Source organism: Natrix helvetica (genome assembly GCF_964273705.1).
Source record: "Natrix helvetica genome assembly, chromosome: 2".
Classification (NCBI taxonomy): Eukaryota; Metazoa; Chordata; class Lepidosauria; order Squamata; family Natricidae; genus Natrix; species Natrix helvetica.
The window spans coordinates 208,036,579-208,056,473 of record NC_138552.1 but is presented as its reverse complement, the minus strand read 5'-3'; the positions used below and the strand labels follow the sequence as shown (position 1 = coordinate 208,056,473).

Genomic DNA, 19,895 nt, shown 5'->3' with positions numbered 1-19,895 from the left:
GGAAATTGTGTGAATTCTAGTCTCTCCTTAGGCATGAAGCTAACTGGGTGACCTTCGGCCAGTCATTCTCTCTCAGTTCCAAAAGGAGACAATGGCAAACCACTTCTGAAAAATCTTGGAAAGAAAGCTGCAAAGACAGTCACCCAAAAGTCACCAGGCATCTACACTGACTTGAGAAAGAGGGAGAGAGGGAGGAGGGACCGGGGCGGGAAATCCCAATCATTTCTAGTTCTTCCACTTTTGCTATAAAAGAAACAAAGCCATGGATTGGATATGTGCCTAGATGAAAGAGCAAGACTGTGTAAATAGGTTTCATTCTCCATGACTGAGGGCATCAGGTCCAAAAGTATCCCAAAATATCAGCAAGTTCAACCTTCTACTTTCTTCTGACTAAATGGGAATGGAATATTTTCCTCATGGGGAACTATAGCAATCTTCCCCAATCTGGTGCCCTCTAGATCTCAGAAGCTCCCCAATCATGTGCCTTCCAGTAACCAGACCCTCCAAAGAAGAGACTTGAGATGGGAACAGCCCAATGTACATCCTCTTCTCTTCTACTATCTGTGAGAGTTCTGCTTTCCATCAATAAAAACTCTTTTGGAATATACATCTATATATTCACTATTAGAACACATTATGGGCTCCCTTCAGGGGTGGGATTCAGCCAGTTCGGACCGGTTCAGCAAACCAATAGTTCCAGTAATCAGTTGGCCCTGCCCACCTGCCCCTGCACTAGTCTGTCCTATATTTCCTTTGTTTGAAGCCCAGCTGATAGATGTGGCAGAGCGGATTGCCGCGCTTCGGCTGTTTTTCTCACTGGGGCTGCAGTAGAAGGCAAGTTTTAGAGTTGTTTTCAAACGTACTGTGCTCAGTGAACCGGTTGTTACACCAGTTGAATTCCACCACTGCTCCCTTTCTATAGTCTTTGCAGCTCAAATTACCAGTTCTGTAAAAAGAAGAATCTACTATGAGTGAAAGTTTACTTTCACATCGGTAATATTCCATTCGATTGTTTCTTCCCTCTTGCTTGCTTGTTCTTCATGTGAAAGAGACAAATGAAGAGACAGAGATGGGGTGAGATGGGATGGTAATTTAAGTTGCACAATTTCCTCCCCCCCCCCTTCGGATTCAGAAGGTATCAAATCCACTCTCCACATCCACATTCAGAGAACAGTGATTCTATGTACAACCTATGGAGATTAGGCTGTCACCCTTCCTCTTAATGAAATCCCAGGTGTGAGCTGAAACACAAGATTTTGCCACGAGAGCCGAACTTTGGTGCAGCAGCTATACTCTGTGATTGCCTAGACATGACCAGTTTATAGCATGGGCTGTTCTCGCACCATCCCACTTCTGATCAGCATTCCCTAAAGCTTTTCAAAATATGACTCCCTCTCATAAGTCTTTGGATGCAGTGGGCAGATTTCTTGCAGATGATAAATGGGAATGTTGTGCTGATCATTGTTATGCACATGTTTTAGGCAGTCTCTCCCCAGAGTTGCTTTTTCAGCAACGGACTGCCTTTCTGGAAAACTGGACTTCCTATCTGACTGCATTTCAGAAGCTTCCCTAAATGTGTGAATTAAGCCGTAATCTATTTCACCACAAAGCCAAACCTGATCCTGGCACCATCGCCAATACATCAACACATTGTATATCACTTATCCAAGATTTCTGATAACACAAAGTAAGTGTTTCTCTGCTGTTCTGAAAAGTGAGGCGGGGCATAAGTGCTCACCTTTAAATGACAACGAGTGAATTTTTTAAAAAATTGCAATATAAATTGGGAATACAGGTAGTCCTCGACTTATGACCACAATTGAGACCAAAATTCATGCTGGTAAGTGAGACATTTGTTAAGTGAGTTTTGCCCACCTATTCCAAGCAGCTGGCCTGGCTCAACTTTGATCTAACCATATCGCTCCTGACGGGTTTTTAACCGGGTATTTTAATTATATTTAATTTCTAGGGGTTTTATATTTTGTATTTTAATTGTTTTTATCAATCGACCTCCTCCTTGTGTATGTCTCAGTGTATGTTTTTGCTTTATGTTTGTTTTGTTTACATATTTATTTCGTATGTTTTGTTGTACGCCGCCCCGAGTCCTTCGGGAGAGGGTGCGGCTAAGAAATAAATATATTATTATTATTATTATTATTATTATTATTATTATTATTATTATTATTATTATTATTATTATTATTATTATTATTATTATTATTATTATTATTATTATTATTATTATTGCCCGATTGTGTGACCTTTCTTGCCACAGGTATTAAGTGAATCATTGCAATTGTGAAGTTAATAACACAGTTGTTCAGTGAATCTGGCTTCCCCATTGATTTTGCTTGTCAGAAGGTTACAAATGATACTGGAACACTGCAACCGCAATAAATATGAACCAGTTGCCAAGCTGGTTGAGAGCCGCGGTGGCACAGTGGTTAGAGTGCAGTACTGCAGGCTACTTCTGCTAACTGCCATCTGCCTGCAATTTGGCAGTTCGAATCTCCCAAGGCTCAAGGTTGACTCAGCCTTCCATCCTTCCCAGGTGGGTAAAATGAGGACCCAGATTGTTGGGGACAATATGCTGACTCTGTAAACCGCTTAGAGAGGGCTGAAAAAGCACTGTGAAGCGGTATATAAGTCTAAGTGCTGTTGCTATCTGAATTTTGATTATGTGACCTACAATGGTCGTAAGTCACTTTGTAACTTTGAACAGTCACTAAGCAAACTGTTGTAAGCCGAGCATACCTTTGTATACCCTTTATATATGATATAAGAACTGCCAAGGACTAATGGCTTAATTAAATTATATTTCCACTACTCTTCAAAAGCAGGCTTAATTTATTTATGTTAATAATTCTTGACTGGGACTTTTGAAGCATGGAGATCTTAAAAAGCTATATTGGCAAGGTTCCAAAATACCATATATCTGTCTATATACAAACTTGCAAATATTCAGAGCTCACATACCATCATTCTTTACTTTTCTAATGCTCCAGGGTATGTGTTTTTTGTCAACACTAATACTGTATACATTTATACAAATTCTTGTTAGGATTGGGACAAATCTCCAAGTGAAGTTCCATGCTCTAGAAAATTAGCAGGGTAGATTCAAGGTTGTGGTAGAGATACCATTGCTGACAATTCAAACCAGACTCATTTAACAATGGTGTTACTAATTTAACAGTGATTCGCTTAACAAATGCGGCAAGGAATGACATAAAATGGGGCAAAACTCACTTAACAAATTTTTCACTTAGCAACATAAATTTTGGGCTCAATTGTGGTCGTACGTTGAGGACTACCCGTAATGTTATCTTTCATCTTTAATGTTTGAGATGCAAGATTTTTTTTTAAACCAAAGGATACGACAGACTGAGAATGATACAACACAGACCTGCGAACTAAGTCCAAACATGAAAAGTCTAGTTCTAAAGGCTGCTATAATTATTATGACATATACATGGCAAATTGGAAGAATAATGAATCTATAGAAATGTACAGAGCTCACCCAGTTGACATTTACCAGATTGGGAAAGGCTGATCTGATCTGTTTTAACTCTCCAACTCTGGCCTGTTCAGCTCCAGCAATAAGGCAGCTGTTCAGGTCATTTCTGATTGGTGCAGGTGCCTACAGACCAGTGGTGGGATTCAATTTTTTTTTACTACCAGTTCTGTGGGCGTGGCTTGGTGGGTGTCGCAGGGGAAGGATACTGTAACATTTCCATTCCCTCCCTACTCCAGGGAAAGGTTACTGCAAAATCCTTCTCTCTCTCTCTCCCCCCCCCCCCCCCGATCCTGATTCTCCCGATCAGCTGGGATTCGGGAGGCAGAGAATAGATGGGGGCAGGGCCAGTCAGAGGTGATATTTACCGGTTCTCCAAACTACTCAAAATTTTCGCTACTAGTTCTCCAGAACTGGTCAGAAACTGCTAAATACCACATCTGCTACAGACCTAGGAGAAAGAATGCAGAGTTTCTGTAGCACATACAATGCTCTTGATGTACTAGAAAGACAAAGATGCCTGCAGAGTTTTGTAAAAAAAAAAATTTTTTTTAACATGAATTAAAAATCAGATGAAGGCTCGATCACACCCTCCTAGTCACCACGGTTGCTTTTGGGCCCCACCCCATGGACACCTGTGTAGAGATTGTCCCAAATATGCTTTTTCAAGAGACAATTTGAAAAACTTGAAAGAGGAAACTTTCTGGTTTTTCCTTGAAGACATTTCGCTTCTCGTCCAAGAAGCTTCTTCAGCTCTGACTGGATGGTGGGGATGACACAGATAGACCTCCAGGTGGCCTCAAGGACTCTTTAAAATAATGCAAATGACCAGCTGTCTGCAAAGAGTATAAATCCTTACATTCCCCACCATCCAGTCAGAGCTGAAGAAGCTTCTTGGATGAAAAGCAAAACGTCTTCAAAGAAAAATGGAAAGTCCAGATGCCTCTTGAAAAAGCACCTTTGAGACAACCATGACCTGGATGACTGAGAATTTCCATAGATTGTGTAGAGATTGTTTTGCACAAATAAAGATTTGTCACTGATATCAGTCCTAATACCTTGTTGTTGGAATGTGTAGAATCCTAGCATGGTTAGATCTAAAGCTGGTTTCTTGGTCTTTTTATATACCAGAAGTGCCTATATTTTTAATGTTCTTTCAGCTAGGAATATGATGATGCCAATTGAAGACTGTGCTTGAGTAACCAGTCCTTCTAAATTGGGAAGAATTAAAATAAAGGAATTCCTTTTTCTTGGTAAAGGAATTCAGGAGAGCCAATTTGGTAGAGTAATTAAAGCCATAAAGCTAGAAAGTGGGAGACTGGGAATTCTAGTTCTGCATTAGACATGAAGTTATCTGGGTGCCGAGAGGAAAAGAGAGATGAGGAGGGAATGAAATCATACTGGTAGAGGAAATGAAGCAGCTTCTTCTCCCCCCTTGTCTTATATCTTCAAAAAAAAGTTGGATAGGACTCCCTGGGCTGCAAAAATCCAGGTATTAACCAAATGGAAGCAGAGTTTTTGTTTTTTCATCTCTGTTGCCATCCAATGGGCATCCAGATATTTATATCCTCATCAGGCTGTGAAATTCAGCACCAGATCTGTCCTGCTATTGGGAGGGCTTACCTGTGCATCCAAAAGCTCTGGGTGATTTAAGGATGTTCATGGAAGATAGTTCTGATGGGTTAAGACACTTAGATTTGATTACCAAGAAAGCAAGAAAAGATGAAAGCAACTTGTTTGGAGCAGAATTCAGATTACCTTTCTCCATCTGGATACCCTATAAACCCTACAACTGGCACAATAACTTTGAATACATCTAGAAAATGTCAGCTTGGAGAAGTGACGATATTTCTTCGGAGCATTTCCTCCTGTTTTAATCGGTGGCAGTGGGAATTTGCAAGTTCATATTTATTAAGGAATTGGAAAATACATTGCTAATCAGAAGAAAGACTTTAATAGTTACATTTCTAGGGAGCAGAGCAATACAAATGAGCCAAAGGTATGCTGCTTGAGCAATATTATTGATTCAGCTTAAGGCTGTATCTCTGCAGTAAATTTTTGATTGAAAGTTGGATTGGCAGAATAGAAAAAAAGGGGGGGAGGGTTCACTCCAGCCACAGTTTCAATCAGAATGAGAATGAACTGTTCTACCTGTATTGTTAAATAATTCACACCTTCTTTAGTGGATAGTATCTTTATGCCATGAATAGAAATACTAGATATGGGTGGACAGAGTTTTGCCATTTAAGGACGCCTCTGTTTTAGTCTATCTTTTAAATTGCTTTGATATTAGGAAACTACTAGACTATTTCTGCAGTAAGGTACACTGAGTCATGGAAGCTAAGAACAAAGCAAAAAGATTATTTCATTTTTTTAAAAAAGACAAATAATCCTTCTTATTCATCTTCTACTGGCTAGAAGAGTTCATTATTGAATAAAGGTTCTTCAGCATTTTTGTGGACTTTCCCAACTAAGGATGTATTAAGTCTTTTGTATTGTCTAAAAGTTATCTACATATTACCTGCGCACTCCCAACTACCAATTCACTTGGTACAATTGTCTTAGAGATTTGAGGCTGAAAGTGAGAGAATGTTATGATTGAACACTTCTATACTTGTCTAACGTTTCCTGACTCTGGAAGGCAGTATGTGTAAGATGAACAATGCAACTGGTTCTTTTTCTTCCTGTGCTGATTTGCATGTTTGACATGGTTCAATTATACAGTCACTAAACTGGATGATGAAGTCATATCTTCATTTCCTTACCAGTTATCAGAGTTTACTTTTCATACGAAGGGGTCTATCCCTAAAAATGAGGCAGAAATAAGACAAATTTCTGAACTATACATTTATCTTACAGTACAGTAGTAAACATTTGACAGGAAAAGGAAAAGAAGAAAGAAGTACATGCAAAGATGTGGGTTTATTCAATTTTTTAAATTTTATTTTCTTAATTTCAGCTGTAAAGTAATAAATCGCACCTGCACTCATCCAGTTTATATTCCATTGCTTATAGAAATATAATAATATTCATTTAAGATATAGCTAAGGTAGATGCTCCTTTCCCATTCAGTTCAGATGACAGCTTTAGTAGTATTTTTTTCCTCAAGGGAAGCAAGAACCTCCATTCCTAAAGTTGAAGCCATCCAATCAGCAACAGTATGCTGGAATGGCCTTGGGAGACAGGAGGAAGATCTACAACCTAAACAAGTATGATAAACAAAATCTGAGATGGAAAGAGGGATGAGGGCAGACAAAATGTCTCAGACCCTCCCTGGTCTTGGGAGAGTAAACTAAAGTGAGGGGGAGGTGCACTTTCCCCCCTATCCGATTATTGTTACTGTAACCTTATAGCAGGGGTGTCCAAACTTGGCAACTTTAAGACTTGTGGACTTCAACTCCCAGAATTCCCCAGCCAGCAGAGCTGGCTGGGGAATTCTGGGAATTGAAGTCCACAGTCTTAAAGTTGCCAAGTTTGGACACCCCTGCCTTATAGGAAAGGTAGTTTCACCAGCTCATGCTTGAAGCTTCTTGTCTGGAGTACCTCACTTGTGATAATTTCACAAGTCTGAAAGTACTCCACCCCTCCCTTGTCTTTGTTCTCCCCAAAACGTCCCTTCTGAGGCGATTTCTCCAACACATTCCTCCTTTGGACTGAGACTTTGTTTATCACACCATTGTCTAGGCTTCCTCCTGGTCATTCCCACATACAATTACATAACCTGTCATTCTGTCTTGTAACACCGCACTCATTTTTAGATGGGGCGATGCTTAAAATCAAGAGGGAGCAGGTGAGGATGTGTTTGTCTTCCCCTTTCTTCCTGACACCACACTAAAAAGTACAGAACAAAACAGGTCAGCCCATATTTTACAGGTAGCCACAGCCATTAGTTGCATCAGAGCTATTCCCCAACAATAACTAACTTTAGCTTAAACAACTAAAGGGGCAGGCCATCTTCATATTGTCTTGATTAGAAAGAATCAGCTTCGCTTCCTACTTTGTAAGAAGATCTGTTTCTCTCATGGCAAGCAGCTTACCAATGAGGAAATAAAATGGGGGGGAAAGTCCATGTTTTTCACAAGGTGGAAAATGTCTTCTTGTATTTTTGGCCTACGGCTGGGCCTCCTTCCTCAGCTATTCCTTCGCTATTCATATTGCGCTGGCCTTCCTGAACCCATGCCAACATCTAATAACCGTTTTGCCTGTTCCAAGAAGAAATGTTACCAGGAAAGATGACTGTATTTCTTTTAGTGAAGAGAGGAACCACTTTCAGACAGCAAATAGGAGTTTTTGCATAAAGGTTTTGCATAGATTTTTCATACATAGTGTTTGTGAACCTTTGCTATGATCAAAACGAAGTATTATTTAAAATCCTGAAAGGAAAAGACTGAAAGAAGGAGAGAGGTTAACACGGTAGCTACATGATGTGAAATTGCAGTTTGTCTAAATTGGTTGACGATCCCTAGCCTTCCAAATGACACATAGATTTATTTTTTTTATTTTTTAGCCAGCTTCAGGAATGGATATTTTTGGGCCTATAACAGTACCATACCAGTGTTGGAACACGGGATTCCAACAGCTTCCAGGAGTGAACTAAGAATTTGGAATCAGCAGCTGGCATAAAACCCAAAAATAAAAAAAATGATTTCTTTCCCTCACACTGCTTTGGTAATCTGAAAGCACTTCTTCCTGGCCTCGTTATACAAATATAAGTATTTTATTAAAAGGACTATTTCCCTTGTATGGATTTAACTGTGAATAGGTACATGAGCCGTGCTTTTGTCATTATTTTTTACAGCAATTTTGGGACATGTTTGATAATTATACCCAATTTTTTAAAGTTTCAGGATATTTTTTTTAAAAAAAAGAAAACAGGGAGGGAAGGAAAGAAGGAAGGAAATTGAGGCTTCCTCGCTATTTTCTTGTATTGAAATTTCACTATCTATATTAATTTTCAGGCTCCAGGATTTTATTACGTCATGATGCATGTGATGTCACTTACTTCCTCAGTTTTCTATTTGGAACCCTCCCATGCTTTCTCACAGCTTCTTTTAATCCGGTCTGTCTCAAGGCATCCAGTGATTTAGGCCTCTTCCTCTGGCAAGAGCACTCAGTTGGGAAAATCATAAAGCAGCAGCCTGACTGGCAATTTGATAGAGAAGATGAGAAAATGCTGCTGTGATGTTGGCTGACATTTATGACTGAACATGGTGAACTGACTGCTTAGTACCTTGATATAGTATCCTTGGATTTCATTCAGCAAAGTTGTTAAGTGTTACCAGTTGCAAAATGAGGACGTGGATCAGGATTTGCAGCATATGTATTTACTATTCTGCAAAGACGCCTGAGGTGTAAACACATTATACATCCCCTCCCTCCCTCCCTCCCTCTCTCACACACACACACTACTGAGCACAAACCTACTTTGTGTGAAGCAAGATTTTAGAAGAATTGAAGGAGCAATGCTTATGAATCTATTGTCAGGTGTTCACTGAACAATCATTTCCAAGGACATTTTTCTAGTAATAGGAGAATCACACTTTTGGCTTCACTTTTTAGAAAACAGGTCAAGAAGCTATAAGATATGGTAGTTAACATGTTCTTTGCCTATAAAAAATCAAAAGCCAAACAGAGCTCCTTAACAATTCTTTCGGTACATTGCTATCTGCAGCTTCTTTAAAGATAGGATATGTTTCCAGAAGCAATTACTACTTTTCAATTATTTTCATTTGTGGGGCATTCCTAGAATCAATCAACTTAATGTGGCCAAAATATTCATTTATGAATTCCTAATAAATTAAACCCATCAAACATACTGGTGATGTTTTCTTAGGCATGAATCAGAATGATTACATTCCGAGCCAAATTTGATCTTTCTACTGAGAAACTCTTCGCAACTTGGGTGCGGTGCCCAAGGTTGATGGCCTATAAGTCACTCCACCTGTCAAATATTTACTCTGCAAATATACAATAAGTCCTGATTGAGGAACTATTTTCTGTAAGGCATTTTTAAAATAGAGAAATCAGACTTGGCGATAGTGATCAAAATTTTAATTCTTTTGTCTGATATGAATGATCAGTTTTAATTTTTTTGTCTTTCATGACCACCTTTCACAATAAGACTGAAGAAATTGCATGCTGTGATTTAAATTTGATGGATATCTCTTAGGCATTCTTTTAAGACCAGCTATTCCAGTGGTGTCAACTTGCGTTGTCACTATGTCTACACATGATGTATCACAACTTTTTCCCCTTTGCTAAACCGGGGATGGGCATGGCCAGCGTGTGATGCATCCGGCCTGCAGGATGCAAGTTTGACAACCCGGAGCTATTCAAAAACCATTTTGTTAGGAATCCCCAAGCAGACAGCCGTATTTGTGCTTTCTAAGCACTGTGATCTGTGTTGATTTGGAAGCCCAGTCCAAAAATCCATTAGGTGTCAATTTTTCTGAAGAACCACGATTCTTGATTATCACCGTGATGGGTGGTTGGGTGGGAATTCTATGTGTAATTGCTTACATTCTGCAGGAATATGGAAAGTTTCAACACTTGATTAATTAAATGTTATATCTTTTTTTGGATAGTATTATGAGATCATTTTTGCAGATCATTTATTTATTGCATTCCTAATTCATTTATATTGTTTCCAATGCCCAGAACATTTTGAAGCATTGTCTAGAATCATAGGGCTGGAAGGCATTTCATAGGTCTTCTAGCCCGATCCACCCATCAAGGCAGGAGCCTTATGCCATCCTGGTCGAATGGTTGTCCAGTCTATTTTTGAAAACCTCCAGTGACAGGGCACCCACAACCCAGGAATCAAGCTAGTCCATTGATTAATTGCTCTCACTGTTAGAAAATTCTCTTTACCTCTAAGTTTAGTTTTTAATTTTTTTTAAAAAAAGTAAGTTTTTAGATTTAGTATTTTAAAACTAATTAAGATATAATAATATAATACTCCCAATATTAAAAATCGAATGTAAACATCTTTAAAACGAGAAACAGGGATATACTCACAAAGCATGTGTGAATAGCATAATCCAGCCCTAATTCTTAGGAGGTTAGATGCTAATAGCAAAGCTTTAGATTCTGGTTTGTAGTTTCAGAAAGACAGCCGGTGCTCAACTTACAACCATTTGTTTAGTGACTGTTTGAAGTTACAACAGTACTGAAAAAAGTGACTTATAAACATTTTTCACACTTACAATTTTCAATTTCAATTTTCATACAAATTGAAATGCTTGATAAGTGGCGTGTATTTATGATGGCTGCAATGTCCCTGGATCATACGATCAACCTTTTGCAACCTTCTGATCAGCAAAGTCAATGGGGAAGCCAGATTCACTTAACAACTGTGTTACTAATTCACTGCATTTTTCAGAATATAAGACGCACCAAGATTTTGAAGAGGCAAATTAAAAAAAAGGTTTTTGCATTCTGCAGACCTCCCAAAACGGCCTGTTTTTTTTTTTAAAGGGCATGAATAGCCTTTAGGAGGCTTGTAGAGTATTCCTGGGGGGGCGTCCCCCCCAAAACAAGCAAAAAATGGCCTGTTTTTCTTGAAAATGGGTCTGTTTGTTCTCCAAAAAAGGGCACACATAGCCTTTAGGAGGCTTATACAGTACTCCGGTGGGGGCAAAATTGAGCAAAAAACGCCAATTTTTTCGCTCATTTCTGCCTTCCGCAGCCTCCAGGAGCACTCTGGAAGCCTCTACACAGCCATTTTGGTGAACGGGGCGGGATTTCGGGAGGCAAAAAATGCTGTATTCAGTGTAAAAGACGCACCCAGATTTTCAGCCTCTCTTTTGAGGGAAAAAAGGTGCTTCTTATACTCCGAAAAATATGGTAATAACTGCAGTAATTCACTTAACAACTATGGTAAGAAACGTCATAAAATGGGCACAACTCTCTTAACCACCATCTTGCTAGCAATGAACATTTTGGGCTTAATCGTGGCTGTAAATTGGAGACTGTCTATAATAACGTAGCACATTTAATTCCTAAATCTGACCATGGCATTCTGTCTCTGATTACCATCTGCTTTTAAACATTTAGAGTTAAATCAGACCAGATTATCTGGTTATTATTTATTCACTGGTTTGGAGTTTTACTTATGACACTGTTTCTAAAAATTGCTGATAAAGCAGTATAAATAACAGTTCAATATTTTTAAACACATGGAAATAGGGCACTAAATATTTGGGAGCAGGAAAGCTTGAAATCACTACTTAATACAATAAAAGTATTGAGTTTCATACTATTGTTTTTTAATGCTGTACGCCGCCCTGAGTCCTTGGGAGAAGGGCGGCATATAAATCTAATAAATCCTATCCAATCCAATCCATAGGGACACACATCTGGTTTTATTGAATGGCTGAGCAGAATTTAGTGCTTAGTGACTAGATAAAGAAAAATTACCACCCCTTGCAGTATAAGGTGAAATATGAAGCTTTTGACTAATTTATTATCTCACAGCCCAATTTCCTACTTGCACAAGGTTTATTGTCTAACCACATATCATTCCAAATCAACTTAACATGTTAGTTACAGCAGAAATAACAGTCTTGAATTTTGAAACTAAAGTACTATTTTTGGAAACAGTAGAATTAGGCAAGTCTTTCAAGACTGCCTCTTTTCTTGTAAACCAAGAAACTTATGAAATCTCTCAGCTAAAAAGAAGCATTGCTGTCAGCTTTTGCCCTTCTTAGAAATCTGGTAGAATATAAATAACTCCTTCACCGCACAGATTCAACCAGTCTGCTTAAAGAAACTTTCATAGAGTCTCACATAATTTATCTTTATTTTCATTTAAGCACCTCAGTGGATCATCATCATCATCATCATCATCATCATCATCATCATAATAATAATAATAATAAATATTTATTTCTTAGCCGCACCCTCCCGAAGGACTCGGGGCGGCGTACAACAAAACATAGGAAATAAATATATCGACATACATATAACAAAACATATACCAAGACATATACACGACATATACAAGGAGGAGGTGAAGTGATAGATAAAAACAAGTAAAAACACAATGTTTAAAAACCCCTAAATAAATTGAATGCAATTAAAATACCCCAAATAAAAAACCCGTCAGGAGCGATATAGTTGGATCAAAGTTGAGCCAGACCAGCAACTTGAAAAAGGTGGGTCTTGAGCTTTACACGAAAGGAGCGGAGGTCAGAGGTATTCCTAATATCCGGAGGGAGGTCATTCCACAGGGCTGGGCCCGCCACAGAGAAGGCTCTACTCCTAGGCGCCGCCCCTCAACACTGTCTGGTGGACGGATCAGGGTCTTTTTCTTTTCTTTCTTTTCTTCCCTCACGGTTGCATTTGTTTCATTCATTCAGTTGAATGAATATTGGAAAGAAATTAGGTAAAAGGGCCCATCTGTCAGTAGGAGACAATTGCAACCAGCTCCAAAGAAACATTTATTTCAACCTGTACTTACATCCCTACAATAAGCACTTGAATCAGGTGATGGATAGGTGACAATGAAGGACAATGGGACTCCTCGTTCCCTCTCTTACTGGTAAAGTACTTTCCTCCTGGTCAAGCAGCCCATCCTCAATACAACAACCTGCCAGGTTTCACAGCAGTTCCATTCCTTTCCCTTCAAGCTATGTGAGAACCCATCCTGCTCCAAGCTTTCAGGGCTGATAAAAATTAAACAATTAAGGCAAACTGTTTAATTTCACAACACATTGACAGACTTTGACATAGTTTCATCTGGGGAACAGTGACGATCCTAGACTAAGCGAAGTTCAAAAATTGGTACAGAAGCCTGGTACCAGGGGTGAAATTCAGCAGTTTCTGAAAGGTTCTGGAGAACCGGTAGCAGAAATTTTGAGTAGTTCATAGAACCAGCAAATACCACCTCTGGCTGGCCCCAGAATGGGGTGGGGATGAAGATTTTGCATTATTCTTCCTCCAGGAATAGGTAGGGAATGGGGATTTTGCAGTATCCTTCCCCTGCCATGCCCACCAAGGGAACTATCACCACAGAACCAGTAGTAAAAACTTTTGAATTACACCACTGCCTGGTACTCTGACAAATTGGCCATCAATGGGCACATAGACATAAACTTTATCTACATACCATTCAAAAAAGACAATCAATAAGCCAAAAACAATGGTGGACATTCAAAACACCCTCCCCCCACTAGTAATCAACACCCAGATGAGCAGAGATAAATGCCAAAGTTAACATCAGACCAATAAACAAGAAGTAAATAATATCCCAATCAAGGAACTATTGAATAAGCTAACAGTAAACAGATCAATGAAAAAATCCCCAAGACCGTTTCTCCTAAACTGATAAGGCAAGCTACTAAAATATAAAATGAGAGTAGACCCCACTCTCTTCCAGCACTGATGATGTTATCTAGTTTGGGTAATGAAAAGAAAGCAATCTAGGCATCGTCTTTAAGACTCAGTGGTTGGAAATAAGACTTGGGAGACTGGCAAGGCAAAATTGATCACACTTCTTGTTTCTTTAAGTAGACCATGACTTTTCTACTGCACTCTGGAAATATGTCTATTTGCCAGTTTCTTGGGAGAAGTTCAGCTATCCTGTCCGGTTGTCAAAGAACAGCTTAAGATCCTGTTCAGCTAGGCAGGATAACAACTGCTCCTGGACCCATCTACCTTTTAATTGAATTTTGTTTTAAATATTTAAACAGCGTACTTTTTTTTACTGTAGATTATTTTATTGAATTGTTTTACAGTTTTTGCTTTTGTATACTGTTCTGGGACGTTCCCCGTTCTTCATGGGGGAAAGAGCCATGTAGTAATAAAATAAACAAAAGTATTTACCTAAGATATTACCTTCTGACAAGAAAAAGCATGGAAATACACACACACATTCACAGAGTGTTAACATTTGGTGTACCTGTGCATTACTGCTCAATATCTTAATCCCCCAGAAGGCTATTTTCTGAAGGAATGCCAATAGTTACAAAGTACAAACTTAATGCAGGAAGCAGTTTCTTTACATACATTTCAACATCTATCTGCTTAAAAATTTCCACATTCAAATAATTGGTCACACTAGGGCCCACTCAGGTGACACCCCCCCCCCATGCCGCTTTATCAAGCCAGGAGGGGCATGGATCTAGAGGACCAGTGGCTGAGCTCACAGTCTTACTTTTATTGCTGAATTACTGCAAAATCTCAATTATTGTCCAAAAGCCATGACATTATGGTATACCAACATTATGGTGCCTGGAAGAATGGAACATGTTCAGAAAATTCATACTTTGGAAAAGTAGATTCTAGTGCACACAGCTCAATCACAGCATAGCATCGGTTAAAGAAAAATTAAGAATCTTGAAATTACAGTTTACTGTGTGCACTAGACCATGGTTACAAATGTCTCCAATGCATAACCTCCTCATTAGAAAATAATTCAGTATCAGGCCATGATATTCTAAGGCAGTGGGTCTCAACCTTCCTAATGTCACGACCCTTTAATACAGTTCCTCATGTGGTGACCCCCAACCATAAAATTATTTTATGTTTTCCGTATTTTTTTTGAAAATATGTGTTTTCTGATGGTCTTAGGTGACCCCTGTGAAAGGGTCGTTTGACCCCCAAAGGGGTCGCGACCCACAGGTTGAGAACCGCTGTTCTAAGGAGTAACAAATCCTCCATATACCCTTTACTCAAAGTGCAAATAATATAGGAGCAGCTAAATAAAGAAATAGCCAAAGACCCTAAAAATAGTCATTTTCTGCCTCTTCAGGATTGTCCACATAAACTAGTAGTTTTGTCAATGATTTTCCTCACTCTTAAAAAGTGTTGTTCATTTTCAGTTATTCTAAATGTATTTAAATGCCATCCATACATCCTGTTTGACTGTGATTTTATCCATTTATGGAGGGCAACATTTCCTTTGAGTTAAGTTGAACTCAACTCTTTGCAACATAAAAAATGTTTCACAAGAGCTGTGTTGAATCTGTTTCTTTAAGAAATCATTTCTAATAAAGAATTAGGCTTTTGGACAGAGACATTGTCTTGGGAATAATATGCCCTCATAGATATTACCACACCACTTCCTCATTTAGCTTTTGAGAAATAAATAGCTTGCTCTGGTAGAGAACATTGAGGACAAGTTAAGCTTGGGGTCTGTTCTTTTTGGATGGTAACATTATGTTTTGTTGTTCTCATGCTTATTTTTGCTTAGAGTGAAGCAACGGGTGGGTTTCCATTTTTTTACTACCAGTTTGCTCGTGCGCGCATGTGCATACGCAGAAGCATCCAGGTGGTGGGCGGAGCTTCCTGCCGCCGCCACTACTGGTTCGCCCAATCCAGGCCGTACCTGTAGAAACTCACCTCTGGAGTGAATTAATATAGAAATATTAATAATAAAAATATAAATATATTCATATTATCAAGATCTAATAATGGGAAATAGTTTATTATTAAAATAAACAAATTTGTATTGGCAAAGTTTCTGAATCAAAATGCTATTCATGATTTTTATGGTATATATTGAGTACATTTTGCCAAGGAATCCTCTTCTTAATATATACAGTGTATCTATCTATCTATCTATCTATCTATCTATCTATCTATCTATCTATCTATCTATCTATCTATCATCTACCTACCTACCTACCTACCTACCTACCTACCTACCTACCTACCTACCTACCTAAAAACGATTGCAGGCACCTAGAGGCATATGTTTTATTCATTTAAAGTGATATATAACTTGATTAATTCTCAGGACAATGTCATCAATCATTCTCTGACAAGCACCTCATACTGCTGAGGAAATGCTATTGTACTTTTCCCCCTTGTTTCTACTTTTTTTGGAGAATAATTTAACTCCTTGCATATATACATTGAACACAACTTTTGCATTTGACACACAGAGGAGATAAGTTTAGACTGGGACTGGTTTTTTGTCCTCAAGTCTTAACAGCTGAACCTCAACACATGTGTTATGTGTGGCTGACTATTCTGTGATCTCATTTGGTTTGTTCTTCACTTTATCCTTCTGCAACATGAGTTTTCTGCTCTGGTCTTGGCCTATTATGGGGATGCCACACGTGGCATTTGTATCAGTAGGGAATTTCTTCAGCAAATTTTCAACACAGAAACACTTAACTTCCAGTTCTACTGTAGCATTAATTAAAACAATGAAGATAGTTTTTCAGGATTAACATTACAGCTTGAGGCAGCTGTTTCCCACCCTGCCTCCAGGATCCTCGTCTCTCCCCTCTACTGTAGATTATGGGGTTTCCAGAACATATAAAACGGGTGAAAACTCAAGGCCCACAGGCCGGATCTGGCACATAGGCTGCTTAGATTTGGCCTTTGGAAACCATAAATGATTGGCCCATGGTGCCTTTGCTAGTGAAAACGGAGCCTAGTATGTGTCGAATTTGACACCTCTGGTATAAGTTAACTAATGGCACAGCACAGGGACAGTGACTGGTGTCTTAAATTGTTTGCCACCTTCTTATGTTATATATGCCTGCCTTATAAAAATATAAATTAGGCAATGTATTGTGCTTAAAAGATTGGAATTAAACAGAGGCTGGGATCAGCTCTGAATTTTTTGGTTTTTTTAAAAAAATCCAAACCCCTTTCATAAGAAAAGGAAGGAAAATGTTATGATTTCAAATTTTGGAAATTAAAGACCAGTGCCACTGCAACAGAGGAGGTATGAACTGATTAATAGCACTGCTAAATTGGAGCTGTTAAAATATGCAAAAAAATAAAATAAATCCCTCAGTTAGAATTTATGTAATGGTTTTTAATTCTTCTACTCAGTCTTGAATTAGAGCATAATAAAACACCTATACTTTTTCTTTCTCAGTATGTTTCTATGCATGTGATTTTATTTAATGCAGATAGAAAGATGTATTGGAGAGATTTAATTACCCTATTGAATGAAATGTTAGGGAAATTGTACTTATTTTTATTTTTAAAAGGCATATTCTCCTTCTCTTGATCCTATGACAGTTGAGGAAATACTCTAAATGGGAGCCTTACAAAACCTCTTATGGGGAAGTCAACCATTGGTTTTCTGTTCAAATTCTGCCATTTCTCTTAAAGCTGGGGCTTGTCTTATATGTTTTACATTCATTACTTTACATTAATTTTCTCTAGACAAAATAAAGTGTTGTACTACATTGCAGCCTCACTGTTAGGAATGAAGATAGAGGGGACAGCACAGGAAGACCGACACACACTAGCAAGCTGGAGAGCATCCAGGTCATTGAAGAGTGGTAAGTTTTTCATTTATATTGTCTGGGGAAAGGGCTGATATTCATTCCTACTTGTTTAGCGACTATATTCCAATTCAGTTTTTAAATAAAATGGTCATAAGTGAACACATGACACACACATACACACACAGATAGAGAGGTGGGGAGAGGGAGAATGAAGGGAGGAAGAGGAAGGAAATGGGGGGGGAGAAAGAGAGAGATGCTAGGGAGATCCCAAATTGCTATTGTCTCATTCAGATAAAGTTCTCTCAACTTTATCTTAAGGAGACACAAGCAACCTGGGATTATGTCCTGTGGCTAACCTGTTTATTCACCTTTTCTGTCCCCTCAAAAGTGGGAAAGCTGGCTTACATCAACTGCAGTCTCACTTCCTGAGCTACTTTTCTCCATGGCAAAGTGTTTTCTTAAAAAATGCTAATGGGAAGTTAACAAGCTGAGCTCTGTGACCTTAATTAGTTGATTAGAACATTCCTGCCTTCCACTGCTGCCTGAAACTGATCAGGCCTTAATCAGTTTTACACTGAAGACTCTTGTTGTCATTAATGGACACACTGGTTAGGAAATGTTTTTTTAATTACTGTTTATTACCATCTATTTGCAAGTAGTCACTACCTAAAGTAGTTGCTAAATGAGGAGTGGCTGTATGCCTTACCTGATCTTAAGTCCACAGAGATTTTACTATGCATGTACATACGTAAGAAAAAGTCATATAAAATTGCCTTATGTAACTGAAATGCCCCAAACCAAAATAAGCTTTTTTTCCCCATAACAATGAAAAAGCAATTAAGGCATAGAAGAGAACATATATGGTCAGATCACTCATCCCTCCGGCTGGACTTCCCTGGCGCTATCCCCCACCGCGAGGAGGCGGAACCAGACTCTACAAGCTGGTACCGCCCCAGGCACCTGATGGAATCGGACAGATTCCAGACGGAGCTTGGGCCAATACCTGTAGCCCTGTCCCGCTCCCGCTCCGAGGACCTAGTGACTGCCTGGAATAGGGCGACGACTGGAGCCTTGGACCGGGTTGCGCCTTTGCGACCTCTCCTGCGGCATCGACCCACCCGGGCTCCTTGGTTCACTGAGGAGCTAAGGGTGATGAAGCGCCACAGGAGACGTCTAGAGAGCAGGTGGAGGTCCTCACGCTCCGAATCTGACCGAACACAGGTAAGAGCCTATTTGCGGACTTACCTTGTGGCAATAAGAGCGGCCAAGCGTAGATATTGTGCCGCCCTTATTGCGTCCGCGGATAACCGCCCTGCCGCCCTGTTTCGGGTGACCCGCTCCCTTTTATCGCGGGAGACACCCTTACAGGGAAGAGCAGAGGAGTTTGGGGAATATCTCCAGGACAAAATTGATCAGATCTGGAGCGGATGGACCTCCGTCAGTGGACCAGACGAGCCGTCAACAGCGAGTCTTGAGAGACCATTCTGGGAGGAGTTTGACTCTGTTGCCCCCGAGGATTTGGACAGGTTGCGTGGACGGCTGCGGCCCACCACATGTTCAATGGACCCGTGCCCCTCCTGGCTGGTACTGGCAGCCTGGGAGGTGACACGAGGCTGGCTTCTGGGCCTGGTGAATGCCTCATTGGGTGAGGGATACTTACCAACCGCCTTGAAAGAGGCGGTGGTGAGACCCTTGCTCAAGAGACCTTCGCTCGACCCAATGGAGCTAGCTAATTACTGTCCAGTCTCCAACCTCCCCTTTTTGGCGAAGGTTGTTGAGAATGTGGTGGCGCAGCAGTTCCCACGACACCTGGACGAATCCGACTATCTAGACCCACGCCAGTCCGGCTTCCGACCCGGGCACAGCACAGAGACAGCCTTGGTCGCATTGGTTGATGATCTCTGGAGGGCCAGAGATAGGGGTTGTTCCTCTATCCTGGTCCTATTAGACCTCTCGGCGGCTTTTGATACCATCGACCATGGTATCCTATTGCGCCGGTTGGAGGGGATGGGAGTCGGAGGCACCGTTTTGCGGTGGTTCGGCTCCTACCTCTCCGACCGGAAGCAATGTGTGTTGACAGGGGGGCAGAGGTCGTCCCTGAGGCCACTCACTTGTGGAGTGCCACAGGGGTCGGTCCTCTCGCCTCTCCTGTTCAACGCATATGTGAAGCCGCTGGGTGAGATCATCCG

The 19,895-nt window shown here is 40.0% G+C and overlaps 1 protein-coding gene across 4 annotated transcripts in view; it reads left to right on the top strand.

Moving 5' to 3' along the window:
• RGS17 (regulator of G protein signaling 17) overlaps positions 1 to 19,895 on the top strand; it is an 86,008-nt gene that overhangs the window by 54,233 nt on the left and 11,880 nt on the right. For 3 of the 4 annotated variants that reach the window (XM_081941389.1, XM_081941387.1, XM_081941388.1), the window contains exon 3: positions 17,671 to 17,760. In XM_081941389.1, the coding sequence (XP_081797515.1) occupies positions 17,671 to 17,760 (90 nt within the window). The remainder of the gene's footprint in view (positions 1 to 17,670; positions 17,761 to 19,895) is intronic. The other variant, XM_081941390.1, reaches the window with a different exon arrangement.